The sequence below is a fragment of the Lissotriton vulgaris genome, chromosome 7 (genome assembly GCF_964263255.1).
Source record: "Lissotriton vulgaris chromosome 7, aLisVul1.2, whole genome shotgun sequence".
Classification (NCBI taxonomy): Eukaryota; Metazoa; Chordata; class Amphibia; order Caudata; family Salamandridae; genus Lissotriton; species Lissotriton vulgaris.
Window position 1 is genome coordinate 699,506,917 of NC_141695.1, and position 17,572 is coordinate 699,524,488.

General features: G+C 47.8%; 1 protein-coding gene across 2 annotated transcripts in view; it reads left to right on the forward strand.

Moving 5' to 3' along the window:
• Positions 1 to 17,572, forward strand: part of PSMD12 (proteasome 26S subunit, non-ATPase 12) — a 274,307-nt gene that overhangs the window by 47,057 nt on the left and 209,678 nt on the right. For both annotated transcript variants that reach the window (XM_086930933.1, XM_086930934.1), the window contains exon 2: positions 15,257 to 15,316. In XM_086930933.1, coding sequence (XP_086787059.1) covers positions 15,257 to 15,316 — 60 coding nt within the window. The remainder of the gene's footprint in view (positions 1 to 15,256; positions 15,317 to 17,572) is intronic.

The following is a 17,572-nucleotide window of genomic DNA, read 5'->3' on the forward strand; positions in this document are numbered from 1 at the left end:
TGCATTTTCATCATTTATGCAACAATAAAAAAGAAAGAAACCTGGGAAGGATTCTCCTAGTCCAGCCTTCCTTTTCAGCTGGCTTGTGCCTTGTTCCGACAGAATGTCTATTCATCTGATGAGCTTTTGTCTTTCCTTAGTCCTAAACATCTAATATAAAAACATAAGTTAATAGAATTTGTAAGTTACATTTATATTTAAAAGAAGCAAAATTATTAGTATTGTTTATCAGGCTTATGGTCCATTTTTAGGTCGAGCCTAGACGTGCAATCAATGCGAAGCATTGATTGCTGTCTGCTCGACAACTATTGTCACCCGTATCTGGGAATGTAGACACGAGTCAGACGCGCGCTTTTCCATTCCCAGATTTGACCGCGGGAGCGCGCTTCTGAGACGCACACACAGCCCCTGCTTTCGCTTGGCTCGCATGCACTAACGGTGCACATACATACACACACACAGCCAGCCCCCACCCCCCTGCACACACACAGGCACGCATACACACGCCGCTATATATATATGTGGCTGCCTGGAACGTGTGCGCGCGCGCTCCCCAGCCTGTCGCGAGCACGCCTCCTTCTGGCTTATAGCTGTGCGTACACTGTCCCTGCTGCCGCAGTCACAGCGTGCCGCCTCTCCTCTCAGCTGGTATAGTTTTAAAGTCTGGATTTAAGCACTAACGCAAACTATCATAATTCTTTCAGAATATTTATCACATCATCAGAAGATCGGGATAAATGCTATATATTCTAAAATAGCTTAGCATTCTAGTCGCATTGTTGAGTGTCATATACTCATTTGAGAAAATGCCAATCTGTATGGTAGAGAAGCAAGGCTAAAATGAAAATCGATTTTTAAACGCTAGGAAACGTTAGAGTAACCTTACATCTGTGCAGTGTCTGTTAGCTCCTTTCCTCCTCACGAAGGTCTGCAGCAAAGGCTGGTACCTTTTAGTGGTGGTATACAATATTCGAATACAAACTTGTGCGTTCCGCCAGCTCCGCGACAGCTGCTGCTTTGCCGTCAATGCTGATGGAATGAGATCCCTGCATGGCCGGATTAACGTTGTGCGGAGGAGCTTATTTTACCGATAATTGAGCCTTAATTACGTTTTATGAAGACTTCTACATTGTAAGTTGTTTTAAAGGCGGAGAGGTGAAACGGGACGTTGCACAGTGAAACCTGTTTATTATGAATTCATGTTCGGTTTCAGATGTATGTTCAGCAGATGAGTAGACCTCGAACATGTTATTGCATTTTGAGATTCCATACTTAATTTAAATGCTCATCTCACTACATATTGAGCTGTGCTTGCATGGAATAAACCCACCGAGGTTCTGGGTGGAGATCATATATTGTAGGGGCTTAATTATGATAAATAAATACCTATTAGAGTCTGAGTGTTCCACTTTCACATACAATCAACATACATTTGAGTAGGAGGCAAGTATAGCAGTAACAACAACTAGAACACTTATTTCACATTTGCAAATTATTTTTATATCTCCAAACTTAGTTAATTTCACCAAAAAGCCTTTCAGCGTTTTTTTTCTCCAGAACTATTACATATTTCTTCCTGTCTGAGTCGTTGGCAGGATCATTTGAACAGCACAATCGCATTTAATTTAATCGTCTTCCTTCATGGTTCGATTCCAGTAACGTTAGGACTGTTCCTTGATGCACTGGTTCATTTAGGTTATGAATAACTGTTAGATTGCGTGTCATCCATGTAAGCAGAGTGAACCTATTTACTCCGGCCAAGGCAGCCTGTTCTGCTTGAGGACATTGGTAGCCCTGGCAAGCTTGATTGGATGCTTGCATCTAGCATACAAGGTGGTGAACCTTTTTTGTCAAATGCACATCTTTAAACAACATGCGCCTCTAAATGGTTATATCACATCTGCTATTACATCAGCATCTCAAAGACATCGTTTACTTCAGTATTTTTTTTCCGGCACAGATTTTATGAGACTCCAAACGTGTAAAGATTATTCATCGTATCTTCCAAGCAAAGACAATAAAACAACCAAGTAGTCTTATCTCTCGTTATGCAAATTCTGAGGTTTAATATTACTTCACCTTTGCCTGAGGTTTTCGATCATGATTACTGATGTGGTAATCTTGGCTTACATCTTAAGAGAATGTGTGAGCAACCCATCTGCCTACCTGGGTATATGACAGTTTTGTATCACTTTTACCTCTGTTGATGCACATAATTTGACGCACGATTCTCTGCCATATTATGTGTCCCATAATTATATCAGACCTAATAATGATGTTATAATTGTAGACAAGGTCGAAACTTAGGCAACACCACAACAAACAGACGGAGGCCAATTTACATTAAGGGAAAAAGATGCTGTGGAAATAGATTCAATGTGATTCCCAGCTCTAAACATTGTGTCTTTAGTCATTGTGTTTGTTTTGTATGTACACATTTTTAGTCACAAGCATTATTATTTGTTTTGTGTGAACTTGGGGGACAACAAACTCCTGTATATGCCATTTTATATGTACCATATGAAGATGTATTAAAGTTGTTGGAACTTATTAAAAACTATTGATGATTGGGAAGTCCTCTGCATTACAAATGGTCATTGGTTGAAATCGTTTATGCAATGTAATTTCCAGCAAACAATTGATTTTGAAATACGTTGCTAATGAGCCTTTGTTCTTAATAATTGTATCTTCCCAGGCTCTCATTGTGTAGCTCTGTTATCACTAATTTAATAGCCCATAAAATGTGTTGCCTTATTTAGGTTTGAGATTTTAATCCCCATCAAATTTTATTAGTCTGCAAAACAATTTCGCTAACGATGGCAGCAGCTTGGGCAGGTCCATCTGTGAAAGGTAGTGTAAGCGATCAGCCTTGTGTTTCTGTCCCCTCAGGAGAAATACATTAATAGCAGCCCAGAAATTCGCAAGTTCATTTTCTCTGATAATTGCCTGCCTGCCTACTAGTAAGCTCAGGCTGGTGATGTAGGCTACCTTACTTAGCATGTGGGCATAGTGTCAGTAACTTAGCTGCTTTAATACCGTTTTTAGTATTAGCACAGGGTGGCTAATAAGCAGATCCTCATGTAATACCCCATTCTTTAGAATGCAGAATAACATGCTATAGCCATTCCGATGTCTGCAAAAGCTCATATTTGCTCTTTTGTCCTGTCATTTGCACAAGGTTTGACTTGTTTAGTTACAAGAGCAAATTTGCTCCCGACTTTAAGCTATTGCCATTATAAATTACAATAACTTTTAAGTATTTATTGAAAAAAATTAAATAAAAAATTACAAGCCATTGTAATATCAATACATCGAAGTCACGTAAATACAAAACATGTTGCATTACAAATGCTATAGGTGTCACATTTGCAAAAATTAAAAATATTGGCATTGTAAATAACAAAGCTATTTCGCTATTTTCAAAACCAACACAAATTAAAAAAAATTAATTTACAACACCAATAGCTCAAACTTTCCTACTGCGAGACCTATTGCATTGCAAATGCTTGTTATAATAGAGATGCAACAGGTCTGTGGCCTTTCGGGTGCCCAGTAGTTCTCAATGTGGTGAGAGGAAAACTTTTTGTGTAATGCGTTTCCCCAGTGAAAAAATGCCAATTCCATGGAATGGTGTGCCCTTGATTGGAGAGGTTTTTATGGTGCGCCAGATTTCTTCATTTTCTCCTCTACTGCCCACATAAATTGTACGAACCGGCATGCCAGCTGTATGTCTCCTCCTCCAAAGCAAGCCTTCACTGCTTGCCTCCAGGTTCTTATCCTCTTCATGTTAAAGATCGATTTAAAAAAACAAGCATAGTTCTGGGTCCAGTCAGCAGCAGGTGCATAGTAGGTGTGTGATGCTCTCTTCTCCTTTCCAGCAAAGGCGCACTTAATTATTTCTGCAGATCGCTTCCATGGTGGAAGGTGCGGGAGGACAGGAAGAATTCCCATTCTAAACCAGATATTTCTCTTGCTGAAGCCAGCACTCACATATTTTTGCAGGCCAGGGTTTGTATAACTCTGCAGCACACACCAACCATGAGACCTTCCCCTGAGCGCTTCTTTGTCCTCTAGTACTGACAGCCTTTTTTGCTGTATTATTTACCACTTGAAGCTGTTCTGCGTTCACGTTGTTGCCCAGATCTCCTTCAGGCCTATGCGGTTTATGGATGCAGTCAGTCTTTGGGTGCAGGTTTTGCTTGAGTTCTCTATCCATAGATGGGAATTCAGAGAGTTCTTATCGGAGCTTCTGATCCTAAACCAGCATTTCACATAAGCAGCGTTTCGAGCTATTTTTTGCGACTGTAGACCAAGCTCCAGCCTGATTTGTGCAGGAGAGACATCATTTGGTAGGCTGAAGATTATTCTTGCTTATCTCAACACAGTTTGTTCCAAAGTATCCTCAACTTTTCCCCTGAGGCACTTGATCCCATAAGTGATAGCTTTGATTAACTTTGCTTGTGGAACTTGTAATAAGGGGTGAAAGCTTGGCCCGGCAGTTTTCAGTTTCAGAGATTTTAGTGCCACTGCTGTGGAGTTTCCTCTCCGTTTTATGGCTTCTTTTTGTGGTGTGAAAGTACCTTTCTCGTCAAGTGTCACCCCCCCCCCTAGGTACTGGTATTCAGCCACAGTTTCCATGGGTGCACCTGACAGGGTCCAGTGAAACCTGGGTGTGTTCTTTTTTGGGTTAAAACTCATGATCTTTGACTTATCTAGATTGATGGTTAAACCGTTAGATGCTGCGTGATTGACAGTTGTATTTAGCAGGTGCTTAAGGCCGTTGGGCTAATTAGCACAACTTCTTCAGCATACAGTAGGTTAGAGAGTGACCGCCCCCCTAGCCTGGGTGCATGTGAGATACTGTTTAATTCTGAAGAAAGATCTGCCGTAAACAGGTTAAAAAGCATAAGGGCCAACACGCACCTCTGCTTCACTCCCCTTGTAGTCGATATTCTCTGTGACAGATATTCACAGGTTCCTAGCTTTACTTGAACCCAGGTGTTGGTGTGTAGGAGGATTATCTGCTTTAATAGCACTGGTGGAATTCCCATCTTTGCTAATTTAGCTCACAATTTGTTCCTGTTTATACTATCAATAGCAGCGGAATAGTCAATTAAGCAGAAAAAGAGGGAGAGATTTGCTGCTTTGACGCCGTCCATCGATAGTCTCGGGGCAAGTAGATTTGTGATGGTCCCTGTGCCTTTGGAGAAGCCTGTCTGATTGATGGGGATAAGGGCTATTTCATTGGCCCATATTGTTTTTTTTGAAAAACCTTTATTGCAGCATTCATAAAGTACAAGTATGGGCCTACAGCCACAGGGGCCGGCCGCTAAACAGAAGTAAAGCCCGATGCATCATGATACTACACAGCTCCTCAGCCGACAACCCTGAGGTCCGGCAGCGATTCAGGATGGATCTTGTATTAGAACGCATTGATAAATCACAGGATATAATAAAGGTTTCATTTTATATTATTTAAATGAGCGGATCAGGTGCCATACAATCTAACAATAGGATACGGGGGACAGGCCGAGGAAACAGGATATGCATATAGAAACAGCCATTCGTGGGGCTCTGGCGTTAATGCGTATGAATCAAAACAAACAGCAGAACAATATACGTTTTCTTGAACGCCAGCTCTCAGGGCCTGCCCACCCAAAAGTTCGACTAACGTAAAAGGCATAGGCACTAAATTCCAGATCACAGTGAAATCAAAATAAAACACAAACCATACTGATCCTAAAGGAATAAAGGGAAGGAAGAACAAGCATTAGAAATGCAATAGGTCTCGCAGCATTAGAGTTAGTGCTTTTAGAATTGTTAATGGGTTTTTTTGTAAATCTTTAGCATGAGGTTGAGGGTGAGTGAGGGTGAGTGAGGGTGAGGGGTTGAGGGTGAGTGAGGGTGAGGCTGAGGGGTTGAGGGTGAGGGTGAGTGAGGGTGAGTGAGGGGTTGAGGGTGAGGGGTTGAGGGTGGGTGAGGGGTTGAGGGTGGGTGAGGGGTTGAGGGTGGGTGAGGGGTTGAGGGTGAGGGAGGGTGAGGGGTTGAGGGTGAGTGAGGGTGAGTGAGAGTGAGGGTGAGTGAGGGTGAGTGAGGGTGAGTGAGGGTGAGTGAGGGTGAGTGAGGGTGAGTGAGGGTGAGTGAGGGTGAGGGTGAGGGTGAGTGAGGGTGGGTGAGTGTGAGTGGGGGTGAGTGAGGGTGAGTGGGGGTGAGTGTGGGTGAGTGTGGGTGAGGGTGAGGGTGAGTGAAGGTGGGTGAGGGTGAGGGGTTGAGGGTGATTGAGGGTGAGGCGTTGAGGGTGAGTGAGGGTAAGGGGTTGAGGGTGAGTGAAGGTGAGGGGTTGAGGGTGAGTGAGGGTGAGGGGTTGAGGGTGAGTGAGGGTGAGGGGTTGAGGGTGAATGAGGGTGAGGGGTTGAGGGTGAGGGGTTGAGGGTGAGTGGGGGTGAGTGAGGGTGAGGGGTTGAGGGTGAGTGAGGGTGAAGAGTGAGGGTGAAGGTGAGTGAGGGTGAGGGTGAGTGAGGGTGGGTGAGTGTGAGTGAGGGTGGGTGAGTGTGAGTGAGGGGGAGTGTGGGTGAGGGTGAGTGAGGGTGAGGGGTTGAGGGTGAGGGGTTGAGGGTGAGTGGGGGTGAGTGAGGGTGAGGGGTTGAGGGTGAGTGAGGGTGAGGGGTTGAGGGTGAGTGAGGATGAGGGGTTGAGGGTGGGTGAGGGTGGGTGAGGGTGGGTGAGGGTGAGTGAGGGTGAGTGTGAGTGTGAGTGAGGGTGAGTGAGGGTGAGTGAGGGTGAGGGTAGGTGAGGGGTTGAGGGTGAGTGAGGGTGAGGGGTTGAGGGTGAGTGAGGGTGAGGGGTTGAGGGTGAGTGAGGGTGAGGGGTTGAGGGTGAGTGAGGGTGAGGGGTTGAGGGTGAATGAGGGTGAGGGAGGGTGAGGGGTTGAGGGTGAGGGGTTGAGGGTGAGGGGTTGAGGGTGAGTGGGGGTGAGTGAGGGTGAGGGGTTGAGGGTGAGTGAGGGTGAAGGTGAGTGAGGGTGAAGGTGAGTGAGGGTGAGGGTGAGTGAGGGTGGGTGAGTGTGAGTGAGGGTGGGTGAGGGTGGGTGAGTGTGAGTGTGGGTGAGTGTGGGTGAGTGTGGGTGAGTGTGGGTGAGTGTGGGTGAGTGTGGGTGAGTGTGGGTGAGTGTGGGTGAGTGTGGGTGAGTGTGGGTGAGTGTGGGTGGGTGAGTGAGTGTGGGTGAGTGAGTGTGGGTGAGTGTGGGTGGGTGAGTGTGGGTGAGTGTGGGTGGGTGAGTGTGGGTGGGTGAGTGTGGGTGAGTGTGGGTGAGTGTGGGTGAGTGAGGGTGAGTGTGGGTGAGGGTGAGTGTGGGTGAGTGAGGGTGAGTGTGGGTGAGTGAGGGTGAGTGTGGGTGAGTGAGGGTGAGTGTGAGGGGTTGAGGGTGAGTGAGGATGAGGGGTTGAGGGTGGGTGAGGGTGAGTGAGGGTGAGTGTGAGTGAGTGTGAGTGAGGGTGAGTGAGGGTGAGTGAGGGTGAGTGAGGGTGAGTGAGGGTGAGTGAGGGTGAGTGAGGGTGAGTGAGGGTGAGTGAGGGTGAGTGAGGGTGAGTGAAGGTGAGTGAGGGTGAGTGAAGGTGGGTGAGGGTGAGGGTGAGTGAAGGTGGGTGAGGGTGAGGGGTTGAGGGTGAGTGAGGGTGAGGTGTTGAGGGTGAGTGAGGGTGAGGTGTTGAGGGTGAGTGAGGGTGAGGTGTTGAGGGTGAGTGAGGGTGAGGGTGAGGGGTTGAGGGTGAGTGAGGGTGAGGGTAGGTGAGGGGTTGAGGGTGAGTGAGGGGTTGAGGGTGAGTGAGGGTGAGTGAGGGGTTGAGGGTGAGTGAGGGTGAGTGAGGGTGAGAGGGTGAGTGAGGGTGAGTGTGAGTGAGGGTGAGTGTGAGGGTGAGTGTGGGTGAGGGTGAGTGTGGGTGAGGGTGGGTGAGGGTGTGGGTGAGGGTGAGTGAGGGGTTGAGGGTGAGTGAGGGTGAGTGAGGGTGAGAGGGTGAGTGAGGGTGAGTGTGAGTGAGGGTGAGTGTGAGGGTGAGTGTGGGTGAGGGTGAGTGTGGGTGAGGGTGGGTGAGGGTGTGGGTGAGGGTGAGTGAGGGTGAGGTGTTGAGGGTGAGTGAGGGTGAGGGTGAGGGGTTGAGGGTGAGTGAGGGTGAGGGTAGGTGAGGGGTTGAGGGTGAGTGAGGGTGAGGGTAGGTGAGGGGTTGAGGGTGAGTGAGGGGTTGAGGGTGAGTGAGGGTGAGTGAGGGGTTGAGGGTGAGTGAGGGTGAGTGAGGGTGAGAGGGTGAGTGAGGGTGAGTGTGAGTGAGGGTGAGTGTGAGGGTGAGTGTGGGTGAGGGTGAGTGTGGGTGAGGGTGTGGGTGAGGGTGAGTGAAGGTGAGGGTGAGGGTGAGTGAGGGTGAGGGTGAGGGGTTGAGGGTGAGTGAGGGTGAGGGTAGGTGAGGGGTTGAGGGTGAGTGAGGGTGAGGGTAGGTGAGGGGTTGAGGGTGAGTGAGGGGTTGAGGGTGAGTGAGGGTGAGTGAGGGGTTGAGGGTGAGTGAGGGTGAGTGAGGGTGAGAGGGTGAGTGAGGGTGAGTGTGAGTGAGGGTGAGTGTGAGGGTGAGTGTGGGTGAGGGTGAGTGTGGGTGAGGGTGTGGGTGAGGGTGAGTGAAGGTGAGGGTGAGGGTGAGTGAGGGTGAGGGGTTGAGGGTGAGTGAGGGTGAGTGAGGGTGAGGGGTTGAGGGTGAGTGAGGGTGAGTGAGGGTGAGGGGTTGAGGGTGAGTGAGGGTGAGTGAGGGTGAGGGGTTGAGGGTGAGTGAGGATGAGTGAGAGTGAGGGTGAGTGAGGGGTTGAGGGTGAGGGGTTGAGGGTGAGTGAGGGTGAGGTGTTGAGGGTGAGTGAGGGTGAGGTGTTGAGGGTGAGTGAGGGTGAGGGTGAGGGGTTGAGGGTGAGTGAGGGTGAGGGTAGGTGAGGGGTTGAGGGTGAGTGAGGGTGAGTGAGGGGTTGAGGGTGAGTGAGGGTGAGGGTAGGTGAGGGGTTGAGGGTGAGTGAGGGTGAGTGAGGGGTTGAGGGTGAGTGAGGGTGAGTGAGGGTGAGTGAGTGTGAGGGTGAGTGTCGGTGAGTGTGAGGGTGAGTGTGGGTGAGGGTGAGTGTGGGTGAGGGTGAGTGTGGGTGAGGGTGAGTGTGGGTGAGGGTGAGTGTGGGTGAGGGTGAGTGTGGGTGAGGGTGAGTGTGGGTGAGGGTGAGTGTGGGTGAGGGTGAGTGTGGGTGAGGGTGAGTGTGGGTGAGGGTGAGTGTGGGGTTGAGGGTGAGTGAGGGTGAGTGAGGGTGAGTGAGGGTGAGTGAGGGTGAGTGAGGGTGAGGGTGAGTGAGCTACATCTAATGACTTCAGAGGACTGCTTATAGACTGTTTAAATTACAACCACTGTCGATAGTAAGTACTATTGACCCTGATAACACCCTAATATATGTCCAAAGTCACAGTTTGGTAGGACTGGGCCAGACCAATGTATATGTTTCTATAAGTGTAGTCAGGACCATACAAGGGTTAGTTGAATAGCCTTGGCGGAAAACCCTGCTTCATTGTCTGGGAAGATTTTATTTAAATAGCTCGTTCCACATTTAGCTGTAACAACTTAGGAGAGAGCCTTCCCCACCCACATCAAGGAAGATAAAACCTGTAAACGGTGCTACCTAACGGTAGAGCCCCTTTGCAAAACAGACATCAGGCAAAGAGTTATGCTGTTACTCTTAAATAGAGTGTTATGATGGAATGCACATTGAGCCCCCCGGCCTGGGGGCGTGAGGCGGGAGGGTCTTGGCTGGGCTCCAGCGTGTGTAGGATTCCGGCTTCCCTGCACGGGGGTCTCCTCTCTGCCTGCAGCTGAGGTCACATCCTGCCCTGCCCGCCGCTCCAGACATCCATACAACTCTGCCTCCTTTGTTGTGGTGCGAGCAGAGCAGGCGCGAGAGAGGCACGGAGAAACCCTGGCACTGCCAGCTGCAAGGGGCACGGGAGCAAGATCACACGGAGAGACGCAGCGGCGCCCGGGACTGAAGGGAACGGGTCCTTGTTGTTGAGCGGAAACCGAAAGAAGAGGTACCTCTGTCGGCCCCGCGGGCTGCAGAGCACCAAGAAAGGGTGGAGGGGGCAGGGGAGGAGGGGTCCGGGGAGGAGGGAAGGGCCAGAGGGACTTGATGGGAGTGGTGGGGCGGAGGGGGTGTGTTTGATTATCTTTTTATAAAATCTTGTATCGAACTTTGAGAGGAAAAAAATAGACTTGAAACTTGTTTAAATCAATAACCCCCTTTGCACGATTTCTAGTTTTGCACAACATTCTAAACATCTGTAAGGGCCTGGTCGGACCCGCCTGCGCCCCCCCTCCCTGTGCTCGAGACCTCGGCCTGTGCCATGGAAGGAGCAGGCGGGGGGAGGTCGGAATAACAAAAGCTCACACGACAGCGTTTAAAGAGAAAAATTCCACCAAGACCCCAAACCCCCAAGGACGCCACGAGCTGCTTTATGTTTAAAGAGAAAAAAGTGGAAGTATTTCGGGAATCCGAGCTGCTGCTGGCGCATCCTTGGACTGTGTGGTCCGGGGAGGAGGGAAGGGCCAGAGGGACTTGATGGGAGTGGTGGGGGGGAGGGGGAGGGTATAGAGAGGGAGAGGAGGAGAGACAGGACAGGGGCAAGCAGCAGAGACACGGCGGGTAAAATAAACAAACAAGCCTTTCACCGTAACACGGCGGGCAGGGGAGGGGGCGGAGAGGGGAGAGGTGCGACATGGCAGGCAGGCAGGGGAGGAGAGTAGGAGGAGGAGGGGGGAGGAGAGTAGGGGAGGCACGGCCTAGCGGCCGTGCAATCAAGTAGTGAGGGGGCGGAGCTGGGGGAGGCTGTGAGAGAGAGTAGGCAAGGCAGGCGGCTGGGGGCATGTGCACGCGCATTTAAGCTCCATGCGCATTGAGCTTAAATTTCTCGTGCACTGCAAGGAATCGCCACGATTCCTTGCAGTGTGGATAAAGAGCGGATAAGTCCCAATACTCTCGCCTTGCTCGATGCGCATGCGCATCGACAGGCGAGACCTAAAAAGGCCATAAAAAACAAAACAAAAAAAAACAAACCTCCAACCCTGCACCCCTGCCGATGGCTATAGCCTAACCCCACTAGTAGCGTGCCTGTCGCCCCATTAACCTAAACCCTAAAGGAAGGAAGAAGAAAAAGAATGGAGGAGGGCATGGTCGTACGATGTTCCCGGCCCCTTGGCCCCCCCGCTAAAAACAGACACCCCCTGTCGTAAAAGACGGATGTATAGCTACTCTTTCAAAAGACAATAGGGGGCACCGTGATACACCGCCCAGCCTCTTTAATCAAAACAGATACAGTTCAAGCGTCTATAACAGTAGTTCCATGCCATCCCGATTCAGTTGACTTAACCTTGACCCTTTCGAACCAGCCCACGAACCCTCCCCAGCGAGACCCACGAGCACACAAACGAGTCATAGATGAGGGAAGTCATCGAAAGTCAATCCATTACCACCTGTAGCTAGTAGCTCCATAAGAACTTAAAGCGCAGAAAGTTCCCCTCTCTTAACTGAACCGTCCCGGTGTTCCCTGCCTCAGGATCGTAAAATCTCCATAAAAGGGGGGAAGACAACCACAAGATGAGAGAAGAGTCTACAGCGCCGGTGTCCGGGGGGGGGGGAACGCCATTCGATACCTCCAAAGTCAATGATGATGAAAGGTACGGGGATACACTCACGGCCTCGGGGACACCATCTTCCAGAGCGCCATCTGTTGGTTCCGATATTCGCTTTGATACTCGTTTCCTCACGGGGTCCTCGCACAAAGTCAAAATGGCCACGGCTTGAATAGCTGTAGATTGCTGGTTCAACCGTGGGGCAGGGTCCGGTACCTCGAACAGAATCCCTGTTAGACATGCACCCATTTTAGTGAATAACACATCCACATGCGAGTGAAACGCCCAAAGTTCTGCCAATCTTGACCTCAGTGTTAGCCCAGACGCTGTTCGATCCATGGTATCAAGTTCGGTACCAGTCACAATTAACTCCCTTGTGAATCTGGCATTTTCGGGGGGAATGAACAGGATCACAAAAGGGCAAGCGTGGACGGCGAGCTGTCGTCATCCACCGCCTCGTTAACCCGGCGCAACACCGCAGGCCGGGGTCCCGACCCGCCGAACCCCGGCAGGAATCTATACCGGGTCTGCGGGACGGGGATCCCCACCCACAATCAGCAACAGCAGGTCACCTCTCTCAACGCTGGGAAAGGAAAACAATCACCACCAAATTCGGGCGTAGACTTAAGTCTCCACTACGGTTGACCGGACCCTGCCAGGGTCTCTCAGCCGATGTTGTTGCACTGCAGCCCGGCCTTGCAAATACTCGAGGCCCCGGCTTCACCGCCGGAGCAGGCCATGATCTTCAACTCGGTGTAAGTTCGTGAAATCAGCAGATAAAAATTTGAGGATTTCACCATCGGAATGAGGAACACTTCATCCAAGCAGAGGTTGGGCGTAAGATCAGGATATTGTGCAGGATCTTTTGGAGGAGTACGGAGGTCGGCGGAGCCGGGAACCTAAGCAGCCATCTTGTTTGCTGTCTTAGCTCCTCCTGGGCCCATATTGCTCATCCAGGAGGAGACCGGCGTAGTATTTCACCTCAATATCAATTAGGGCTACAAATCTGTAGATGGTAGCTCTAATTTACAAGAAAGGAGATAAGAATAAAGCAATTATGGAGCCTTCCAGGAGTCTGGAATACCGGCCCCTTCTCCTATGGCATTAAACACTGATAGTAATGCAGCTGCCCAGTAGTTCGGGACAGATTTAAATAATATTGGGGGGATGCCGTTGGGGCCAGGTGCGCCCTTTGGGCTACCCTTTGCTTCTCTGTTTTTATTCTGCAAAGTCGTAAAATGCAGATCTTCTGTTGACCTCTTGCTGGTGTTTCCATGGGAGCTCAGCTTGTCGGGCTAACCTGACCCCGGTGGTGCTGTAGCGGGGCTTTCTCCTTTTGAGTTGAAGTTTTCCAAAAGGTAGCCTGCCCAAATTTCTTCTGTTAGGTGGGAGTTGATACCCTGCACGTTGGCATTCCCTAAGTTGTTTGCCAGAATTTTGCGCTTTGATTTCTTTTTTTTTTTTGCATCGTACAAGAGCTTAGCCCGCTGAGTATCTTCCCCTTTTTGCTTGCCAGATCATATTTTTCTTTGTTGCTTTTAACTGCGCAAAGGTTTTTTTAGCGTAGTTTCGTGTCCCCCTTTTTCTTAGCTTTCGTAGAGTTTTGTTTATATCTTTGTTGAGGGCCCTCAGGTTTGATATATTGGAGATTGGTAGATGGTTGAGTTGGTTTCCACATCGCAAACTTAGCATCTGGGTGTTGGGTGGTCCCTTACCTGGTACGGGGCCTCCTGACCTTTTTGGTGTACTGTCCCCCTAGTTGTTTGGTCAATGTTTCCCTGCGTACTTATGCATTACTATGTGCCTCTGCTTGGTTTTCCCAGATTGGGTTAGCTATGGTTTGCAGTTTTTCTGGTTGGCTAGTTTTGTAGTTGAGCCTTCTGAATTCACGATGTACATAGTTGCTGGATCCCCCACTGGGAAGATCAGGGGCCTCTCCTTTTATACACATCGAAATTTCCTTGGTCTAATGGTCGCTGTGCTCTTTTGTTCCAATCCTGAAACTAGAAATCCTGCTAAACAGTTGCAGATTAACTAACGTGTAATCTATTGTAGAGCTTGCCATAGCTTTATGTTAAGTTGCCGCAGGCTGTTGATCTCCCGGCAAGTGACCGCTTAGTACCACAATGCTCAGGTGCGTCATATCCTGTATAAAGTTCCTAGACAGGGGTGACAAATTTGTCTTTTTGCCCTGTACCTGGATGGGAATCTTCCCTGCCGTAAGTTGTGCTTCAAGCTTGTTGTCCCTTAGTTGTGGTCCTAATAGATGCATGCTAAACTCTCCGGCCAGCACAAGGTTAGTTGTTGACTCTTCCGAGAGTAACTTTGTTATTTCCATGCCCACCATTTGAACTCCTCTGGCTTTGTCTCTTGGGTGCAAATAAACGTTTAGCACTATAATTTGTTGTTTAGCGTAAATGTAAATGTAAATGTATAGGCATTTATATAGCGCACTACTTACCCGTAGGGTCCCAAGGCGCTTCGACCGCTGCGAAACCCTTCCTGGCTTCCCTGAGAGATGGTCCCTTAATGGGTATCTCCAGGGTGAGACCAGGCATCTCCGGCGGTCTGGTGGGGCCGTTAGTGAAGATGAGGCAAGCTAATGCCCAGAGTTGCCGAGTGTGATCGCTGATCAGAGTGGGCACCGAGGCGAGAGAATTATCGAGTCCGCTGACCCTGATCCAGAAACCTGCCGCGCCGGGAATCGAACCCTGGTCCCGGGCCGTCCTCTGCTCTCGGGTCTGCCGCCTCTAACCAGTGAGCCACACTACTTCACTCTCCTCTATACCCAATGCAAGAATTTTGAGCCCGTTTGTTGGGGTTAGAATGGAGTCAACTTCTCTTGTCCCCCTTATGATGCTAATTGACGATTAAATTTGGCTCCTTTGGTTGCTGGGAGGTGATGGGTTTTATAGCCAAGTAAGTGGTGAGGTTCTTCCAACCACGTCTCCTGCATTAAAATTAAGTCAGAGCCTTGGATATAGGAGAGAAATTCAGTGTCCGATACCTTATTTCCCAGGCCATTTACATTCCACGAGCATATTCGAAGTTGCGGGCCACTGAAAAAGATTGTATAACAAGAGCAACTTTTTTTTCCTGGAATACAATTTGAGATGGTGTATTCTTCTTAGTTAGGTTAGAGCATTTTTTAATCTTACTTTTACACAGAGTTTTATATAGTGCGAACTTGACCCGAATCAGGTATCCGAGCACGTTGCATAGCACCAGTTGCTTTAAATGAGGACCCATTCATTTTTGTTGGGCACGGGGAGATTAAGTGGTTTACCCAGAATCACAGTATTTTCAGCGTCATTGCCGAGACTCCAACCCAGTTCCCCAGGTTCGAGGTCGACCACCCTAACTGTAAGGCCAACTCCTCTCCCCTTTGAATATACATCCACTTCCCTATTGAATGGAATTTGCCTAGAAGCCATTACTTTCTTAGAAAACACTTCACATTGTATTACAGTTTGTTATCTCCTAATATCGCATTGCATTTTATTCATGCAGCTGGCAAATAAAGTGCTATTTATATACACTTTACCTTGTGTTCTTATCTATTTCAGGAAGGGAGACTTCAAGAAGTAATTGAAAGTTTGCTGTCCTTGGAAAAACAGACTCGAACGGTAAGAAAAATAACTGATTGCAACTTAAATGGCAATTTTTACTTGAAAAGATTTTACATCATGTGAAATTCAAAGCCCAAGCATGGTAGCTGGGTTAGTCAGATTGAAGGTGTCGCCATCACTGTTCAACCGCCACTTGAATGCATTTGTTGATGTAAATGAAGGCCAGCAGTACCTCTATCAAGTAAGCTAATTGGTGTCTCTAGCTTTTGCTGGTAAGTGAATGGAGGTGAGTCTACTGGCAATGTGTTCACCATCCCTTTTCAACAACTTCCCAAGGTCCCTTCTTTTCTCTGTTTATTGGATTAGTCTCAATTTCAGGCTCCTCGAACAGAGGAGGCATGGAGTTGGGTTGGAGAAGCAAAGCAGTACTTGAAGCCAGCATAACTGCTGCTTTGGTAGGTTAAGTATGGGATGTGTGCTCATGTTGGTTTGTGTGTATCTGAGAGTATGCTTGCGTGCTGAATGGATGTGTCTGTGTTTGTAATTTCCCTCGTCTAATGCGGCACTTTCTAACTTTGTGAGTTTCCTTAGCATGGTGGTGGCCTAGCCTTGAAATATCAATGACTCGTTCACCATATTTGTGGCTGTCCATGGTATGATGGTAACACAATCATAAAAGTTCCCACTGTTGACATAATTTAGACTTTATTGACGTATTTTGGCTTTCACAAGCAAAAATGTGTCTGTGGCATAATGGCTCTTGGCACCATTATGGGTGTTTCTGTGTGTGGAAAATGGTGCGCTGGGTATTCTTGCCTTGGTTCTGTCCTTTCCTGGGTTAGAGGTTTTGAAAAGTCCTGCAATATGTTGATCTTCCACAGTAATTGAAGATTATTATAAACGTGGATGCTGTGCAGAATCTATCAACAAGTGACAGTCCATGCGAGTGTTTGATGGAAACTGCGAACTTCTGTTTGGTAAATGTGAGCATATTTATCCAAAATGAAAATGTTGTATTGTATAGTGCTGTGTACTTTCAGAAACTGACAGTGTGGTGTTTTGGTAAAAAAATGCATTTCTTAAATATTTGTAAAGCTGGAATTTGAGGGAAAATACATGCTGAGATCTAGAGGGTTATTGGCGATCTTGATTACTTTATAACCGAGGACAATCATTTCTGTGGCTTTTCATTCATAGCTCAGGTAGATGCTTTTTATATTAAGATTTCTATGATGTTATCACTACTGCTGCCTGAGTTTTGAGTGTGCAAAACTAGTCTCACTGCAAATGAAGTGGTAACCTTGTTTTTGCATGAGCCCAATAGGTGTCTTCGACCTGTGATTTTGACATTTGAGTTTTCCTTCCTGTCCCTTCCAAGAAGATGCTCATTCATAAATTACGACTAATAATCTTTGTTTCCAGTAGGTGAAAGTCAGACTGCGGTGCACACTGCATTTAAAGGTGGGTATTTACTCCACAGCACTCTGGATGCTCTGTTTATGTGTAACTCCAGATTTGGCTGGAGTTGCAGCAAATTGCAGCTTTATGTATGAATTGGAGCATGTTATGAGAAATTACTTTGCACAATTCCAGGAGGTATATAAGTGTGGCTGGGCAGTCTGCTAATTTAGAAGTTTTCTGCTTTCTTTAGTGGGTTAGTTGCCTTTCTTGCCAGAATTGCCAAATAGGTTTCTTGCAGGGTTTGGATTGAATTAAAAATCCACCATCTGCATATAGTTTGATTTGTTAATTTTTAAATATTTTTGTATGAAAATGCAGCTCATTCTGAATGAGGCTGTTAAATAGGCTGCGATGGCGGAAACTCCAGTGGGAGTATTTTGTTTTAAACAAATAGTATTTCTATCTGTTCAGCTTCATCCCAATAGTGCTGATTATATAATAGCAGTAAAAAAAAAACTTTTCAGGGTGAGGGAATCCTTGCCTTCCTCTCCTATTATGTAGGCATTATAGAAGTTACTGTCTGAAATTGTATGCTTTATTGATAAGTCAAGATGTATTCCCAATTGCTTAAAACTATTGTGGATCACTCCCTAATAAAAACTTCACTTGATTCAAGTGCACATATCAGCACTTGCTTCTAACTCTAGTTTTATGCTTAGTCTTCAAAAAGGCACCTACCATTCAGGTACAGGTCTTTATAAAGTCAACCCAATCTCTTGGAGACTGGCTGTCTGGGTTTGGAACAGGAAATTTCCCTAAAACTGCACTACTAGATCTTCCAACCTCGATTTTCGATTTCATTAGTGAGGGTAGATTGGTATGCACCTTTATCTGCAGCATTTGATACTGAAT